Source organism: Pollachius pollachius (assembly GCF_949987615.1).
Source record: "Pollachius pollachius genome assembly, chromosome: 1".
Classification (NCBI taxonomy): domain Eukaryota; kingdom Metazoa; phylum Chordata; class Actinopteri; order Gadiformes; family Gadidae; genus Pollachius; species Pollachius pollachius.
Window position 1 is genome coordinate 14,221,703 of NC_136934.1, and position 15,871 is coordinate 14,237,573.

The window sequence follows — 15,871 nt, forward strand, 5'->3', positions numbered from 1 at the left end:
AGAACGGAGACGCGAGTGTCAGACTACCTGCCAGAGGCGGCGTCCCTGACTCATGTGGCGGCGACACCTTGACGGCTTCGCGGTTTGACACTGGAGAGCGCTGTGTGGGATACGTGCGCCCGCCTTCCCTTGACGGCAGCATGCGGGTTCGGTTTGTTTTTTGGTTCAGACCGGAGTGTTCTTTCACCAGAGCTAATGGTAACCTGAGGCAGGTTAGAGATGAATAAATAAAATCTCTCTTTTTTTTAGGGGGGGGTTCCGTGTAATTGTGACACTTTGTAAGCATTGCTTCATCATAACTCTATTGGCTTTCTTTGTGGTGCTTGTTTCAAACTATGGGGTATTTATATTTATTGTTAAGCGTATGAGTTGCATTACAGCTATGTATGGTGACCTGATGGACCGGGTTGACTAGCAGACTCCCCGCTCCAGACGGACCGGTATCGGGTTGTTGACTCACAGTAAATTGCAGCAAACAATTCGTGTGCAAGGCTTGTGTCAACAGAAAAGTGCAAAACTCCTACGACTGCTGATATACTATCTTTAACTTACAAAATAAACCTTTTGAGGAAGTCTAAAAGTTGCTTTCCCAGAGGTTCAAAGTACTATGTGCTTTGTATCCTAAAGAAGATAGGATTTTTATTCACAGCGGTATTCAAAATCTCAAAGGATTACTTACAACAGTGTTCTTTGGAAACTGGAAAACTTAAATTCAGCACAAGAAAGTCGTACTCTATATTTCTTCCTTTGTCTCCATTGTGGTTTGTCTGCTTAGTCAAACTAGGTTAAAATGATTTTGTTTTATATTACATTTTCATTGAATTCAACACCTCCAAACTACCCCATCTTACAAACCCTAGGCTGGCAAATAAAGTCAAGGACATATCAAATCTTCATGACACGAATTTTGTTTTTATTTGTATTTTTTTTATTTATTACATTTTGCATTAAATTAAAGAGTTTTTTAAACTTTACAACATACATTAAGCTGTGATTCAGATGTTAAGGACGTGGAGAGGGGAGGACAAAAAACCTTGTGACATCACAATATTTTACAAGCTTACAAAGTTCAAAAGGTTGAGTATCTGAGCGCAGAGAGAGAGAAAGAGAGAGAGAGAGAGTAAGAGCGAGAGACAAAGAGAGACAGAGAGAGTCTGATTCTGTTTGTATCTAGCAGCAGTGTATCATAGCAAGGATAAAAAACAGAAAAGGCACACACCAAAGAACCTTACTGGCCACAACAGCCTTCACAGTCGAGCCCAATTCAAACTCTAATCTTCAAAATGATTGATGCTCTTTCACAAAATTTGAAACGTACTCATCATGACTACATTTAATCCATCTTCTCCGATCGGGAACAGACCTTCTCGCCTAAAAAACGCATTTTCATGGTCACCTTCCTCACGGACACAACCGTTCCCGTTGACATGAGAAGGCGCCAAGACCCTTTTCCTCCCGTTTAATTTATTTGTTGCACACAATGTAAAACAAGTCTGTGCCAGCGACCTTGGGTCGAAACATCAGCATGACTGAGGACCATGGCGGTGTTGAGGTTTAAGTACAGGTGGGCTAAAGTGTACCTGGTCATGCCCCGGCAGGCAGTCTGCGATGCTATAGTAAGTGGGACAAAGAGTCAAAGGTCAAACGATGACCCTTCCTTCCATGACACCCTGGGTGATCCTTTGTCAGACTGAAAACCTGAGCCCACCGACGAGGTGAGGGGAGACTTTGCACACCTCCACCTCTAGACATAAGCCCCTAATACTGTTGCATGGCAGGCATCATCACCCTGCCTATGTACATGGGATGTTTGAGGAAGGCTATGTTAGTTGGGTTAACACATATGGATGGGCGACTCTTCTCCACTGTGCTCCACTACATACACAACACGAAGGGAGTGCTCTGTTGATTTAAGTGTTGGGTGGGTGGTGGTGGTGGTAGTAGAGGGTTGGGGTAGAAGGGGAGGGGAGGGGGATTAACAATAGAAAAATTGCATTAAGAAAAGAAAAAGGCAAAAATGGGTTGGATTGGTAATTGGTAAACTTTCCCGCCTGTTTATAAGACCTCAGTTTTTCGAAATTTCGAAATTTTTAAAATCTCTTTGAAATGTGTTTGAACTCTTCTACAAAAATTCTGCGGACGTATACCTGCTCATTCCCTTGTGGATTTTAAACGTTCTCACAGGAGCCAGCCTGTGTCTGAGTGCCCAGTGTATGCTATACACTCGAACCGTCTAGGTTTTATAATGGATGCAATTGGCCTCTATTTGTTCATGTTGATGTTGTTTTATTGCATTCAGCACCAGTAGGGCCCGTTTCAGGATTGGGGCCGTCTCTGTTAAAAACCATCATTGCTTCATTTATTCAGTTAACCATCACTCCAATCAAACAAATATCAAAAGATAAAAAAAAACAGAAATGAAAAAAACAAACAATACCAGGACTTTTAAAATTGTAAAATAGAAAAACACTCACTACATCATCATAGACAGTCAGCACAACATAAAGGGTTGCTTTAAGCGTATTGATGGCACAATCCAAAATGAACCACAACATGTGTTTGTGTGTGTGTGTGTGTGTGTGTCTGGTGTGTGTGTATGTGTGCGTTTGCGTGTATGTGTGTGTAGAGGGGTCCCTCCTTCACTGCCCCTCTTCCGTCTCCTCAGTACAGTGAGAGTGTGCTGTCTAAGATCCAGAATCACAACAAGAACACCTACATTCTTCAATTGCCTTTTTTTTTTATCAAACCAGGGAAATATCATGACGTAAGAAAAAATAAAAATAAAAATACTACAAGGAGACAGATTAAACAGCTATAAAAGTAAAACAACTTTACTACTTTAGGGTGTAAGGCACAAATTTACATGTGGAAGAGAAACAGGCATTCAAAATTAACCTTTTTTCAGTTGTTATTATTGTTTTTCTTGCTGCCTGTTTGTCTTTGTGTCGCTGCTTGAGATGAAGATTGGGTTCAAGAAGGAGCCATCTTCTTCTCTACCTTGTGTGTGGACACAGTATCCCATACTGTCCTGACTGCTGCTGCTGCTGGCTTTTCATTTCCTTCGCAACATGCAACAGTAGGATTTGATTCAGTGAGCTGGCAACCAATCAGGACAGTTACCGAACCGCGCGAAAAACCACAGTGCTGATTGGGGGATGCTCATTGGATGAGTGAAAGGGCTTCTGTGTGTGTTTGTGTGTGTGTGTGTGTGCATGTGTGTGTGTGTGTGTGTGTGTGTGTGTGTGTGTGTGTGTGTGTGTGTGTGTGTGTGTGTGTGTGTGTGTGTGTGCGTGTGTGTGTATTTGTGTTGTTTGTCTTTGTTTTATTTTTTAGGAAGTTTCTTCTTTTGTATGATTGATCTAGATCAACATCAAGATTCTGGTCCGCAAAGGTACAAGTCCCTGTCTGGCACAGTTGAAATAAATATCTCCTCTGTACAGAGGTAACATATGTCTTAATCTGCTGAGCCCGCCTCCACAGAGCCCACAGTAAGAACTCATGGACCTGAAGACATCAACAAAGATCTCCTGACTCCAGTTTAATGACTTTAAATATTTGTTGTTTTTTTTCACACTTGATTAATCAATATTAAAAAGAATTCCTCCCTTTGTCCTTATCTTCGATTTCTCTGAGCCTAAAAAGTCAGTCCTTTTTTTCGTATTGTTTTCTTCAAAAGCACTTAATAAAAAATAAATACAACAAGCTATTAGTATTAACAGTCATGTGTTATTCAGAAAACAGTTCGGTAGAGGATTCTCCTGGCGTCCGGGGCGTCCAATCACACGGAGTCAGGCCTCTGACCTCCGGTGGAGCTGTAACACTGAGAGGCTTTTCACAGTTTCCTACGTAAACTCCTGGCCTTCTGTCAACCTTCCAGTCCCAAGCACAAGTGTCTGGATTCAGTCTCCCAGTGGCCTCCTTACGACCCTCCCCTTTTCCCTCCCAACAGCAATCAACCCCATCCCCCTCCCCTCCAAGTTCTTGAGGTACTGTACAACAACGACTGTCCGTGTCTCGGCATCGTCTTACTGTGTGCTCTCGTCGGGTGGACGGAAAACAGAAATACATCTGTCGAGTCCCAAAGAACGGAGAGCAGAGTCCACAGAAACACTGCCTTGGATGCTACAAGGTGACCGGTGTTGGATGAGATACAGTGTAGGGGCGGGGCCTCATCTTCTGATGTTTAAGGGGAGGGGGAGGAGTCCAAAGTTACCGTGTATGTTTCCAGAGAGACTGGGGGAGGCAGCCAGAGCCTGAACTCGATGACAGCAACCCACGACGACACAACCATTTATATTAATATTTACATATTTATAAAAAAAAGGAAAAATGTTCTTCTTTAGAAAGTGTGTTGCATTTTCCACTGGACTGAACATCAACAAAACAAAGGACTAGAAGGAGATGCATGTTGTGTTTTTTCCTTTCTCTCCAACCCTTTCCCCCCCGACACTTCCATCCGTCCGCCGTGGACCGGCTGGCCTGACCTACTATGTACAGGAGTCACTGGGCTTACCCTTCGTCGACAGCGACACTACGGAGGGCTTTGGAGGGACGTCGGGCTTGAGATACTTGAAGGCGGCCCTCGGCAGCGAACCGTAGGAGCTCATGCCGGCCTGCCGCGACAGGGACACGCCCTGAGCGGTCATGTGTATGGAGTCCACCCTCTGCGGTGCCGGGGGCGGGGTCTCCACGCGGTTGAAGCTGTGGTGTCTCGACAGGTGGGAGGAGTTAGAGGAGTTGGTGTTGTGCTTCTTGAGGCCGGAGGACCCCGCGGACGCCGCCGAGGACCCCGAGCCCTTCCGCAGCCCGTACACCGAGGAGTGCACCTCCAGACGCTTGCCCATCTGGGGCACGGCCGGCGGCACCGTGAGCGAGGCCTCTCGCTGGGGGACGCGGGGCGGCAGCAGCCCGTCCGGGTCCACCATGCTGAGGTTGTGCAGGGGGCTCTTGGTGGTCTTGTACTCCAGGGTGGCGCCCTGGTCGTCCATGGCGTTGTGGTGGCCCAGGCCCGTGTCGCCGCCGCGGTGGGGCTGCTCCACGTACTCATGCTGGTAGGCCTGCTGGTGTTGCTGCAGGTGGGACTGGAGCTGCAGCTGGTGCTCCCGCAGGGGCAGCACCACCACGCTGGAGATGTGGCCCGGGGAGGCCCTCAGCGGCAGGTCGGTGGGGATGACGTGGGAGCCGATGGGGGCCATGTCCTTGGTGCAGGCATTGATCAGGTTCTGGTTCCTCTCCCACTCGCGGCTGCCCCGGCTGGGTTTGCGGCGGGGCTGCATGGGGGTGGACTCGGGCGTGGGCAGAGCCGAGAGGTCCAGGTGGTGCTGGTCCGCCTTGATCAGCATCTTCCCGTTGGCCGCCATCCTGCCGTTGTGCATCAGCGGGGTCATGATGGCCTCGGGACGCCCGTCTTTGGCCTGCGTCTCGAACAGGCCCGTCAGCTTGGTCACGCTGTTCATGGAGCCGCGGCGGGAGTGGAGGTGGTGGCCGTCCTTCTCCTTGCGGCCGGGCAGGTCCACGTCGCGGCGGCGGTGGTCGCACACGCAGTACACGATGATGCCGGAGAAAATGGCGCCCATGGCGAAGGCCAGGATGACGGCGATTGCGAGGAGGGTGACAGGGACCAGCTGGTCACGCCCCTTCTGGTAGCTCTCCCGGATCACACCTGAAGAGAGGCGGAGAGATGACATTCAGAATGTTGGCGGACGAGCCGATGCTGGGATAATTACTCCTGTGGTTGTGGGCGGGAGAACAGTGTGCGAAATACAGGGGGGTAGATTGACATTTGAGACCCCCTGAAAGCCTCAACTGCAAAATTGCAGGTGGGGCTCTGGAAAAACGGCCAGAAGAAGAATGTCATAAATTGGTGGAGTCGTAGTATCTTCAAATAACGGCAGCAAGAAGAGTTAAGAAAAGGATGTTTACTGTGGACGATAAGCATCAGCATACACCGTACATTCTTCTTCTGCCCGTCTTAACGCAGATATCTCTCTTCAATACTGTCTGCATTGCCTCCTAGTGTTATGCCAAATCAAGCCGATCACACAGAACACCCTGGGCCGTGGCTGTGGAGCTTTTCAATTTTGGAGATAATTACAAATTTAGTCATTCTTTGCAAACAACATTATGTAACATTATTAGATCATTTTCGATTAACCTCTAAAAAAAGGTAAATAATAAATAACTAGGGCCCCCCCCCCCGATTCGCACACTGCAGGAGACCATTAGGGGGATGGTTTGTCTAGGAAGGGACTGACAACAGACAACTATAAACAAAAAGGACAGGACTGGATGTATTCCTAGATGAAAAAGGACCCAAACTCCCAATGTGTTTGGGTGGGGTATTTATGCTCCACATTTTAAATCTAAGATAAACCCTTCTTTTGAAATGAAAAAAATAAGAATAAGCGTGGATAAAGGAGCCTGAAATACCGGGCGTCTTTCACCCCACACTTATGAAAAAAGGAGACTTTTCATAAAGCCGGGCTCCAATCGCATGAATCAGAGAAAATACATTAAATGGCCTCTGATTGGGTACTAAATCCAATGGGCTCTGTCAACGGCGCCTTATCATAGACCATTTTCCCAGGCCGCCACAGACTTCCTGTGATACAGTTTAATAAAGGACAATTCAATGAGACAAAAGTCACACTCCAGCTACGGTTATTTCACCCTCCACACAGTCGGAGAGTTTCGGCTGTTTATGTGAGGGTATATGGCAATCATGAGAGGAAGAGGAGGAAGATATATATATTAATATACATAGAGAAAGAGAGAGAAAGGAACGCATGCATGTACACACATACATACATACATTACATCACATATAGATAACATATACATTCTATACATGCTCATACACTTGCTCATGTCCCAAATAGCATAAACTCCCGGCGGGTGACGAATTTGGATATCCAACACCACAACCTTTTCATCGGGTTTCACATACCGGTCCACGCGAGCAGATTTACAATGTGTTCACACATGACCCTCGGCCAGGAGAGATCAGTTAACACAGACAGGGGATTAGGCAGGTGGGCTCTGTCATGTTAAAAGCCCAGCAATGATACATGACCACTCTCCTACCAAAGACCATAAAAAAGGCAGGTTATTGCTATTGTGCTTTGTAACTTCGTAACTCATGAACAATTCTCTGTGGTACATGAATATTAAATAACTATTATCCTTTTCTAAATGCATTAATCGAATGTTAAATGTTTCATTTGGGTGTCTGAAGGGGAGGAATGCTAATCTTCCCAGCTTGGCTGTGTCGCACGGAGGATGCTAATATATCGTCGCGGTATCTTCTCAGCGAGACATAACACAGACACAACGAGACAGCAGAGTAATCTCCCTCGCTGGAACCTAACTCCAGACTGCAGTGTTAACCGACATCCATAATCCCTACTCGACGGAGTCAAACTTCGTTAGATCTAAAACACTTCTCACAGGCCATTTTCCTTGCATAACACAGCACTATGCTACACTCCAGACAGGTCGTTACTCATGTGTAACAACCTGGACTGAGAGCTCAGCATACATTCTTAAACACCACATCTATAATGTTTTTTGTCTTGTATAAAATCTCCAAGCAAATGGCAAATGGCTCCTGGATCTAAGAGATGGTGGGAGAAAATTGATGGGTGTTAACTGTAGTGTTTAAAGATTGACATAGGCTGCACTGTTGCTATAGGTTACAAGACGGGCAGCGGTTTTAAACACCATCTGCTTCCCATCGAACAACCGCTAACTCCTGCGATAAAAGACACTTCTCCCTGAGTGCGATCTTTCATTGGATCATCTTTAATCTTGCCCTTGTGTCGGTCTTCTCCTATTCTCTCTCTCCGTTGGCTGTGGCCTTCATGACACAGTGAATCATCCCTCTGACTTTCCCTCGCCTTCAAGGGTGTTTTCCTCCCGTCGATCTGCTCCCATATGCTAAACATTCCTTCCAGTGGAAACACGCAAAGAGCTGTAATTTTAACGTTGCGGTCTTTGTGAGCGATCCGTCCCTTGACACGAGCGGCAAAGTAGCCGCGGACGCCGCTACCCACAAACACCTTGCCTTTCAGCAAGGAGGAGACCGGAAGAACCGGGGATGGAATTGAACCTGCGCTCACGACTGCCATGCCTCGGAAAACGCCCCTGCCATTGAGCCAAGAAGAGAAAGTAAGCATAAACATCGATTTAAGTGACGCCTTCCCCACTCCCCCCCAGAGACGTAAACGCATCATCCAACTTTTTCCACAGTCTGTCCGTCTTCAACAAAGAGCGTGCTGCTCAAACTTTCTTTCTGGTCAAACACTCGGTCTGCACATGAAATAACAGCCTAGGGGGTAGCAGAGGCAAACGGATTGTCCATACTGGCGGAGGGTGAAATGGGAGCCGCGGAGCCTGCTCTTGGTTCCTCAGATCCAGACGTGGGAGGGAGGTCTCGGCCCCCATTTAACCTGCCCCGGAAGGGGCTCTCACCCTGGCTCCCATCTATTTTCAGACTTTTAACTTTTACTTTATATCAAACACACAACAAACACAGAGACTCTCTCACACACACACACACACACACAAAGAGTCACACTGAAAGACGGAGACACACACACACACACCTTCACGTGCACAAATACACACAGACCCACACCCACACACATACACAACCACAGAGTTCCTTCAATTTTCGTTTCCAGGGTTTTCTTGAGAGTGTGACAACGCAAACAAATCTAAGGCTTCAGAAACATACAACTCCAAACGCTTTGATGGTTTCCATCTTTCATCTGTGATCTTGACTTTGTTGCTTTATAAAGGCGCCGACAGGCTCCAAGAAGGACACTGGACCCGTTTCTGTTGAGTAGCAGGGACCTCAAGCTGCTGAATCCAGTTAGCTGAACTGGTTCACATTCTGGCCAACGGGCCCCATTCCTAGCCGTATTCAGACTTTGGCACATATTTCAAAAAGTTGCAAAAGTCGACCTTGAAATGAATTGAATGTGGTGTTTACATCAGACATTTTTTCATCTTCGTTGGAATTCTCGACGGGGGTTCTTCTGACGACACACTTTAGACGTATAATCATCTGGTGTTAGTCTCGCAGCCTCACCACAACACCCGCAGATCCAATCGATTCAGATTTCATTCAGATACAGACAAAGGCGAATGATACAGCCATGCTCCCTCATGTATAATGGTACAGACATCAGTCCACACATGCTACTCCATAAAAGAGAAACATAATTATCCGCCGAGATTTTAAAGATTTGTCTCTGGATCTTCCCAGCGCAAAACGTCTCTCTTTTAATCTCTTCGGAGGAGAGCCAGCTGACTTAAGCCTACAGAGTTTGCCTTTGTATGGTGTTGCAAAACTTCAAAGGCAGTTTAACATCACAGGGAGGCTATGGACGATGGCGTAACCCTCTTGACTTCGGGTCCTCACCATTCAAAGACATTTGCCTGGAAATGATATAGATCACAATCAGACTGGGAGACTTTTATCTTCCACCGGCCTTTGTGGAACGATTAAGCAGAGGTCTATGGCAACTATGACACAAAAAGATACCAACACCACTTGAGTGATGTCAAAGATGATGGGGGAGGTGAACACATGTAGCCCTGACTGTGATGATTTAGCTCTGCTTTAAAGCGGCTGACGGTTGTCAACTAAATATAAAGGTTCTAAATACCGAGGCAGTCATTTACATGATCACAGCAATTCATTATGTTCTATTAACTCATTGGTTCTGATAACATTACGTGGAAGAGTTCATGTTTGTGTGTTTGTGTTTTTGTGTGTATGTGTGTGTGTGTGTGTGTGTGTGTGTGTGTGTGTGTGTGTGTGTGTGTGTGGGTGAGTGTGGGTTTGTGCGTGTGGCCACTTAACTTAAGCAACGTTGGAGTTTTAATTTGAAATTAAAACGAGCACAAGTGAGGGTGTCATATATTGCGCTCCGACAATTAAATTTCCACTTCCATTATCAGGCGATGGATGTATTAGCTCTGTGCGCTAACCTCTCCACCTCCGGTGACTACACTCATTAAGCTGCACATCGCTAATCGGCTCACATCCAATTGTCCTGAGACAAATTTCCATCTCATGCATGATTCGATAAACTAAATTCCAATATGTATTCATGGATAATACACACATTAGAGAGATAAAGCACTGTTCTGCATTTATAACAAAGATCCAACAATTACTGCTCTGATTGCTGAATCTGCTTACTGCCGATGGTCGTGCATCAACATTTTGCTGTTTCCTCCCGCTGTTTGGGTTATCTCTGGATAACGGCAGATTATGGTTCACGACAATTAGTCTGCGATGACTCACCATTAACCACACGTCAACTAAGTGGCAGGCATTTTATCGACCTTTGACCTACAGGTGTCGGGTTGTTCTTGTTCATGTTTTTTTCCTGGACGTCTCCAGGTAGATTGTCCTGGAGTGTGCCCCGCGGGGCTGTTCATTTACAGGTAAGTGTTCTGTGTATGCCGCAGCAAGTCGCAATCATTTGTAATTGGTGGAGGGAGGCGAAAAAAATCTCAAGTTTGGTCTAAGTGGCAGACTCCGTCGCTGACACAGTGACACGGCTAATGTTTCACATTCAGCCTCAAAAGCCAGCACAGAAGCGTGGATGACCATTATGAGCCATTGGGTTTGGTCTTTTGAAACACGTGAATGGGAAACGGGAGTCTGAGCACACTGTCGAGCGGCTGAAGTACAAAGCCTGCCTGATTGATTCAGACAACGCTAACAATGGCCGGCGAGAGGAAATAAGTGTTAACTTAAAGAGCATATGTTATGCTAAGCATAGTCAGGCCAAGTAGACGACATAATTACCATGGAAGGAAATAACGGCTTATGACTTCATGTCACGGGGGGATGTGCGTATCACAGGAAGTACCCCCCCCCTCCACCCCTGTTTTTCTTATCCGTACAAATGTCAATCCAAACATAATCATCACAAACGATATTAAAACCCAGGCGGCCAAAGAAAAAAAAGCAAGCATTCAAATTGTAGAAATACATTTTTGGGGAAATATTTCCCATGAAGTCAAAGCTCTGAAGAGCCGTCTGAGACATCCCAATCCCGAGATGTTTGTTTTACTATTCTTTACTTTGGGCTGCATCTCTCCACTCACATATTGCCAAAGCTCCTCCTCAAATATCGGAACCGGCAACATGCTTGGCATGGGACTGGTAATTGGCGTCCCGGTGTGAGATAGGTCATACCGAGCCTCCGTCTTGCCAGTCTCGACCTGGCTCACAGGTGTCATAAAGCCGCCTACAGCAGGGAATAGTGCTGCCAACACAGCTGTCACAGCGTATACGTCTGGATCAGATATACTGACAAGGAGCGGAGCGGAGAAGAAACTTCTACTTCACAGTCTTCACACTTTCAAATCTTTAACTGAGAAATATCTATCTTTGAATAATAATGGCAGCTGGTCGGCACGAGGGACGCGACTGAGTTATTGTTTTTTTTAATTATTCCCGTTGAGTTGTTTTGGTTTCACGTGATGCTCAGTCCTCTCCGAAGTCTTCTCCTTTTCTTCTTTACGTTATTGTTATTGTTTGATGAGAATGTGCTTCCCCATCCTACCTGAGGAAACTGCACAATGAAACCAGAATGCTAGTCTACTCCTGTTTTGTATCAGCTCTCTCTGGTCCTGGACAGGGTTGGTGAGCCTACCCAAGGACCACGACTGTGGGGAGAGATGGAAGAGTACACCCTTCCATTACTCCCATTGCATCTATCAATCTCACGCCATCTCACTTGATCCTATTCTCTCCCTGGTGTTAATGTCTCTCTCTGCGCTGTTCACATGACTGGATTTTTTTTCTCTTCGTTTCTTGTCTTGCCTTTGTAGTCTTCGATATACAGCGTTTCAGTCAACCCCCGTAACTTAACAATATTATCCCAGCCTCTCTGTCTATCGCTCTCTCGTTCACACTCTAACTCCCCTCCCCCATCTTTTCTTCTCCCTCTATCTCTCTCTCTCTCTCTCTGAGCTTGCTTATTCCCTTCTCTCCCTCTCTCCGTTCTTTTCTCCATCCCCCATGATAGCTCTTGTAATGAATCCATAAATTGGAGCAGCACAGCACTGGCTACAGGTTGAGGTAGGGGTGGGATGGATAAAATAGAGGTGAGAGAGAGAGCAATGGAGAGAAAGAGAGTGTTAAAGGGAGTGAGGCAGAGACGGAGAGAGAGAGGGAGAGAGAGAGAGAAGCAGAGAGGGAGCGGGTGGGAGATATAAGAGAGGGGGATAGGCAGAAAATAAAGGGAACAGAGAGGTATAGAAAGAAAGGGAGATAGATAGAGAAAAGGAGAGAGAGGGGAGCCAGAGGGGGTAGGAGACATATAAAGGTGAGATAGACAGAGGGGGAGAGAGAGCAGGGGAAGCCAGAGCAAGGGAGGGAGAGGGAGAGACATGCTGGGCAGGGCAGAGATTAATTTCTGTCAACAGAGGAAGAGAAATGACTCTGGTCTGGGAAGAGACAGGGAGGGAGGGGGGGGGGGGGGGGGGTGTTGTGATCTCCATAAATATGTGGAGGGTCTAAACAGCACTCGCTCGCTAAGGTATAGCCTTGGAACATGCCATCCTAGTTGGATAAGTCCTGTGAAAAGGGGGGAGGGAGCGGATCACAATGGCGGCAGATGGGGGAGAGTCACGGGAGGAGGCGGGGTGAGGCGGGGGAGGATGAGAGAGGGGAGAAGGCGGGGGGGGGGGAGGTCCAGGAGATGGGCAGGAGGAAAGGGTCATGTGAGAGGTGGCAAACATCTCACCGATGATAGATGAGGGCCAGTCAGAGTGGATGACAGGCAGGCGCAAACACCCAGCTCAAATGTACCGTGAAACCCAAATGCCGCCACCTGGATACTGCGGCCGCCCCGCCGACATGCAGCCTAAGGCTGCCAGAGGCTGCTACGTGCTCATCAATGTGTGACTGCTCATCTCTCTGTTACCTCTGGTGGTGTTAGGGCTGATACATATTGGCACCACTGTAATATTCATTAGCAGACACAATCCCAAAACGCCTCAACTGCATAGGAAAATAAGTTTGAGAGCGCTTTTCCTTTTGAAATCAGAGATAAGCTCGCTAATTACTTGGGGGGCCGGGGAGGGGGGGATGTGGCTATTTAAATGATTTCATTATTGACATTGATAGAAAAAAACATGTGTTCCTCAATTAAGTAAAGTGTTTGATTGTTATCATACCTATAGTAGGTTCAAAAAGCAATAAGGCTTTACCTCTACAATGGCTTAGAATTGACTGCAGATAACAATGGAGAGACACGTTTTAGTCTAGCTTCTGCTCTCTCTACAATTACGAGCATCGGTACCATAGTGCTGTGCTGTGCGTGCCCATGGTATTCACAGTGCAAATGACACCAAAAGCCAGAAACGATGACGATGAGTGTGGGAAAGGAGGAGAAGAGGAGGCAGGAAGGAAGGGTGGAGAGAGGAAGGTGAAGTCTGGTGACTGTGAAGTTTGTTTTGCCATGCCGGAAAGCGCTGGGCTGTACAGAGGCTAAATAGTGCTTAACACCATCAAAGCAAGGGGGGGAAGAAGGCAAAAAATTGAAACAGCAAAAAAACAAACTTCAGTAGCTTGAAACCAATACCAAGCCATGCAAATTATTGAGGAAAGCGCACAACAAACCAATGACAAAAAAAAAACAAATCTCATCAAAGCAAATTTTTAAAGCAGGTGACAAAAGCAACCACACGTGAAGCTGGAATATTGAGAATGAAAAACAGAACCCCACATGAACGAGAAGCAAATGTGTCACATAAACTTGTTACACCAAAGAAACAAAACTGCAGAAAACCAAAAGCTTTGTTTGGAAATGGGAACCGTTGCTGCAGTTGTCTGAGGCAGATCTTACTGGCCGTACCACACATCCACCGACACAAAGGGTTCCTCCAACTGGAAAAGGCCACACGTGTACCTCCCAGAAACGACTGTTTATTTGTCCGGATCCGAATCTAATCGAATAGCGGAACTCCTCATTGCGGTGGTGTGGCTGTACCTGCTCAGGTCAGTGCAGCAAGGGGGGGGGGGGGGGGGGGGGGGGGGGGGGGTGACAGCATGTTGTTGTGGTGTAGACTGCAGGAGTGCTGTCTGAGGTTCTGCCACCATTGTGTCTCCACGTACCCGACTGCACCTCGCCGCTGCCAGCCCACACACTAAAGTAATTGCTACTCTCCAGGAGAAAGCGAAGAAAACCAACCAAACGCGAAGCTCCGCAGAGACGATTATAAGACTGACTGTGTGAATGGTTGTGATGTATGAGGTTTATTTGTAGCATTACCAATATCTGTATTTTTTTGGGGGGGTGCTGAAACCTGAGCTGCCAGAATGCCTCACAGCATTAATGGTCAGCGATATAAAAGTTTAAACTTACTTTGTTGCACATTATTCTATATGAGATATATAAAATTGACATTGTCATGTTGTGTTTCTCCATGTTTTTAATGTTCACAACCTATTCCATGTATACTGATAATGGGTATCCAAACAATAGTGACTAGCAGGGACAAGATCTTGTTTCTATCTTTTCATTGGCTGACATTGGTGACAGGTGACAGTCCCTTGGCCTATTGGAAGAGTGATATAAAAACTACACTGATGAGGTCCTTGTGTTTTGGTTTCCTCTTGTGCCCCTGCTTACGGCTAACCCGAGTTATAGTTATGGAGACAAGAGGGCCCAACCTCAGTCCCCATAACTAACCATCAGTGGTAACTCATGGTTCCAGGGTGAGCAGGGTTTATCGTGTCATGTAGTCAGGGACCTGTTGGTTTGACAGGGCCTACGGTGATCCTGTTTTATTAAAGAACCCAGCATTGATTCATTGACTCTAATGGCCAATTATCTCTCGCCTTTTCCTCTCCCCCCCTCTCTCTCTCCCTCTCTATATCAACATATATCCATGAGGCTCTCCAGGAGGCGGTGGCTAGATAGGTGGTTGGCTCCGGAGAAGGACGTTCAATGTCACGTCACCGTGTTAAACAGTGTGACTGAGCTCTGGGCATGGCCACATTCTGGTGGAAAAATAAATGGATTGCCATCACCCTTTACAGAGCGTAATGGCCTGGATATGCCTTCTCCCTAGGGATATCAGTCCACAGCTAATAAATCTTGCCTATATTGTGTGTACACTGTGTGTGTGTGTGTGTCTGTGTGTGTGTGTGTGTATGTGCGTGCATGTGTGTACACGTGTTCCTGCGAGGTACATTAAATCGAGAATGGCAGTGTGTGTTTCTGAATGTGCAGGTGTATGTTTTTCCTAATGTACGCCTGCGTGTGTTTGTGTGTGTGTGTGTGTGTGTGTGTGTGTGTGTGTGTGTGTGTGTGTGTATTTGCATGTGTGAGTGGTGTGTGCATTCCTATGTCTGAGTGCGTGCATGTCTATGTGTGTGAGCTCGCGCTGTGAGGGATTCCAGTCCCCCTGGAGGGAGCAATCTACTACCAATACAGCGAGTCAGCTGGAAGCGGCTTGGCAGCGGTAAATCTCCATTACCCCCCTCCCTCGCCCTCCTTGCCACAGGTGACAATGGACCAATACCAAGCTATGGTGCTCGTGTTCCAAGGCTTACCATTGGCTTCTGGCAGAGTCTGAGAGGGCACCGCCATGTAGGGGTCCTCCCCTTTGTCTGAGCTCATGGGGGGGTCCTTCCGGCCCAAGGGCCCCTCGGCGGCCTCGGGCAGGGCCGAGGTGGGGAAGGGGAGGGTGTGGTGGTTGTGGTGGTGGTGTTGATGGTGGTGGCCTGTCGGACACAACACAGGTTAACTATGGGCCGGGGGGGCCTCGCAAGAGGAAGTCTGGCTGCCACACACATGTGCATGGTCACGCACGCACGCACACACACACACACTGC

General features: G+C 47.1%; 1 protein-coding gene across 2 annotated transcripts in view; it reads right to left on the bottom strand.

The window, feature by feature from the left end:
• Positions 1-917: 917 nt before the first annotated feature.
• sema6a (sema domain, transmembrane domain (TM), and cytoplasmic domain, (semaphorin) 6A) overlaps positions 918-15,871 on the bottom strand; it is an 88,170-nt gene continuing 73,216 nt past the window's right edge. Inside the window, exons 18-19 of one of the 2 annotated variants that reach the window (XM_079732379.1) lie at positions 15,590-15,760; positions 918-5,662 (exon numbers count right to left, since the gene is read on the bottom strand). In XM_079732379.1, coding sequence (XP_079588505.1) covers positions 4,488-5,662; positions 15,590-15,760 — 1,346 coding nt within the window. In that variant the 3' untranslated portion in view covers positions 918-4,487. The remainder of the gene's footprint in view (positions 5,663-15,589; positions 15,761-15,871) is intronic. The other variant, XM_079732380.1, reaches the window with a different exon arrangement.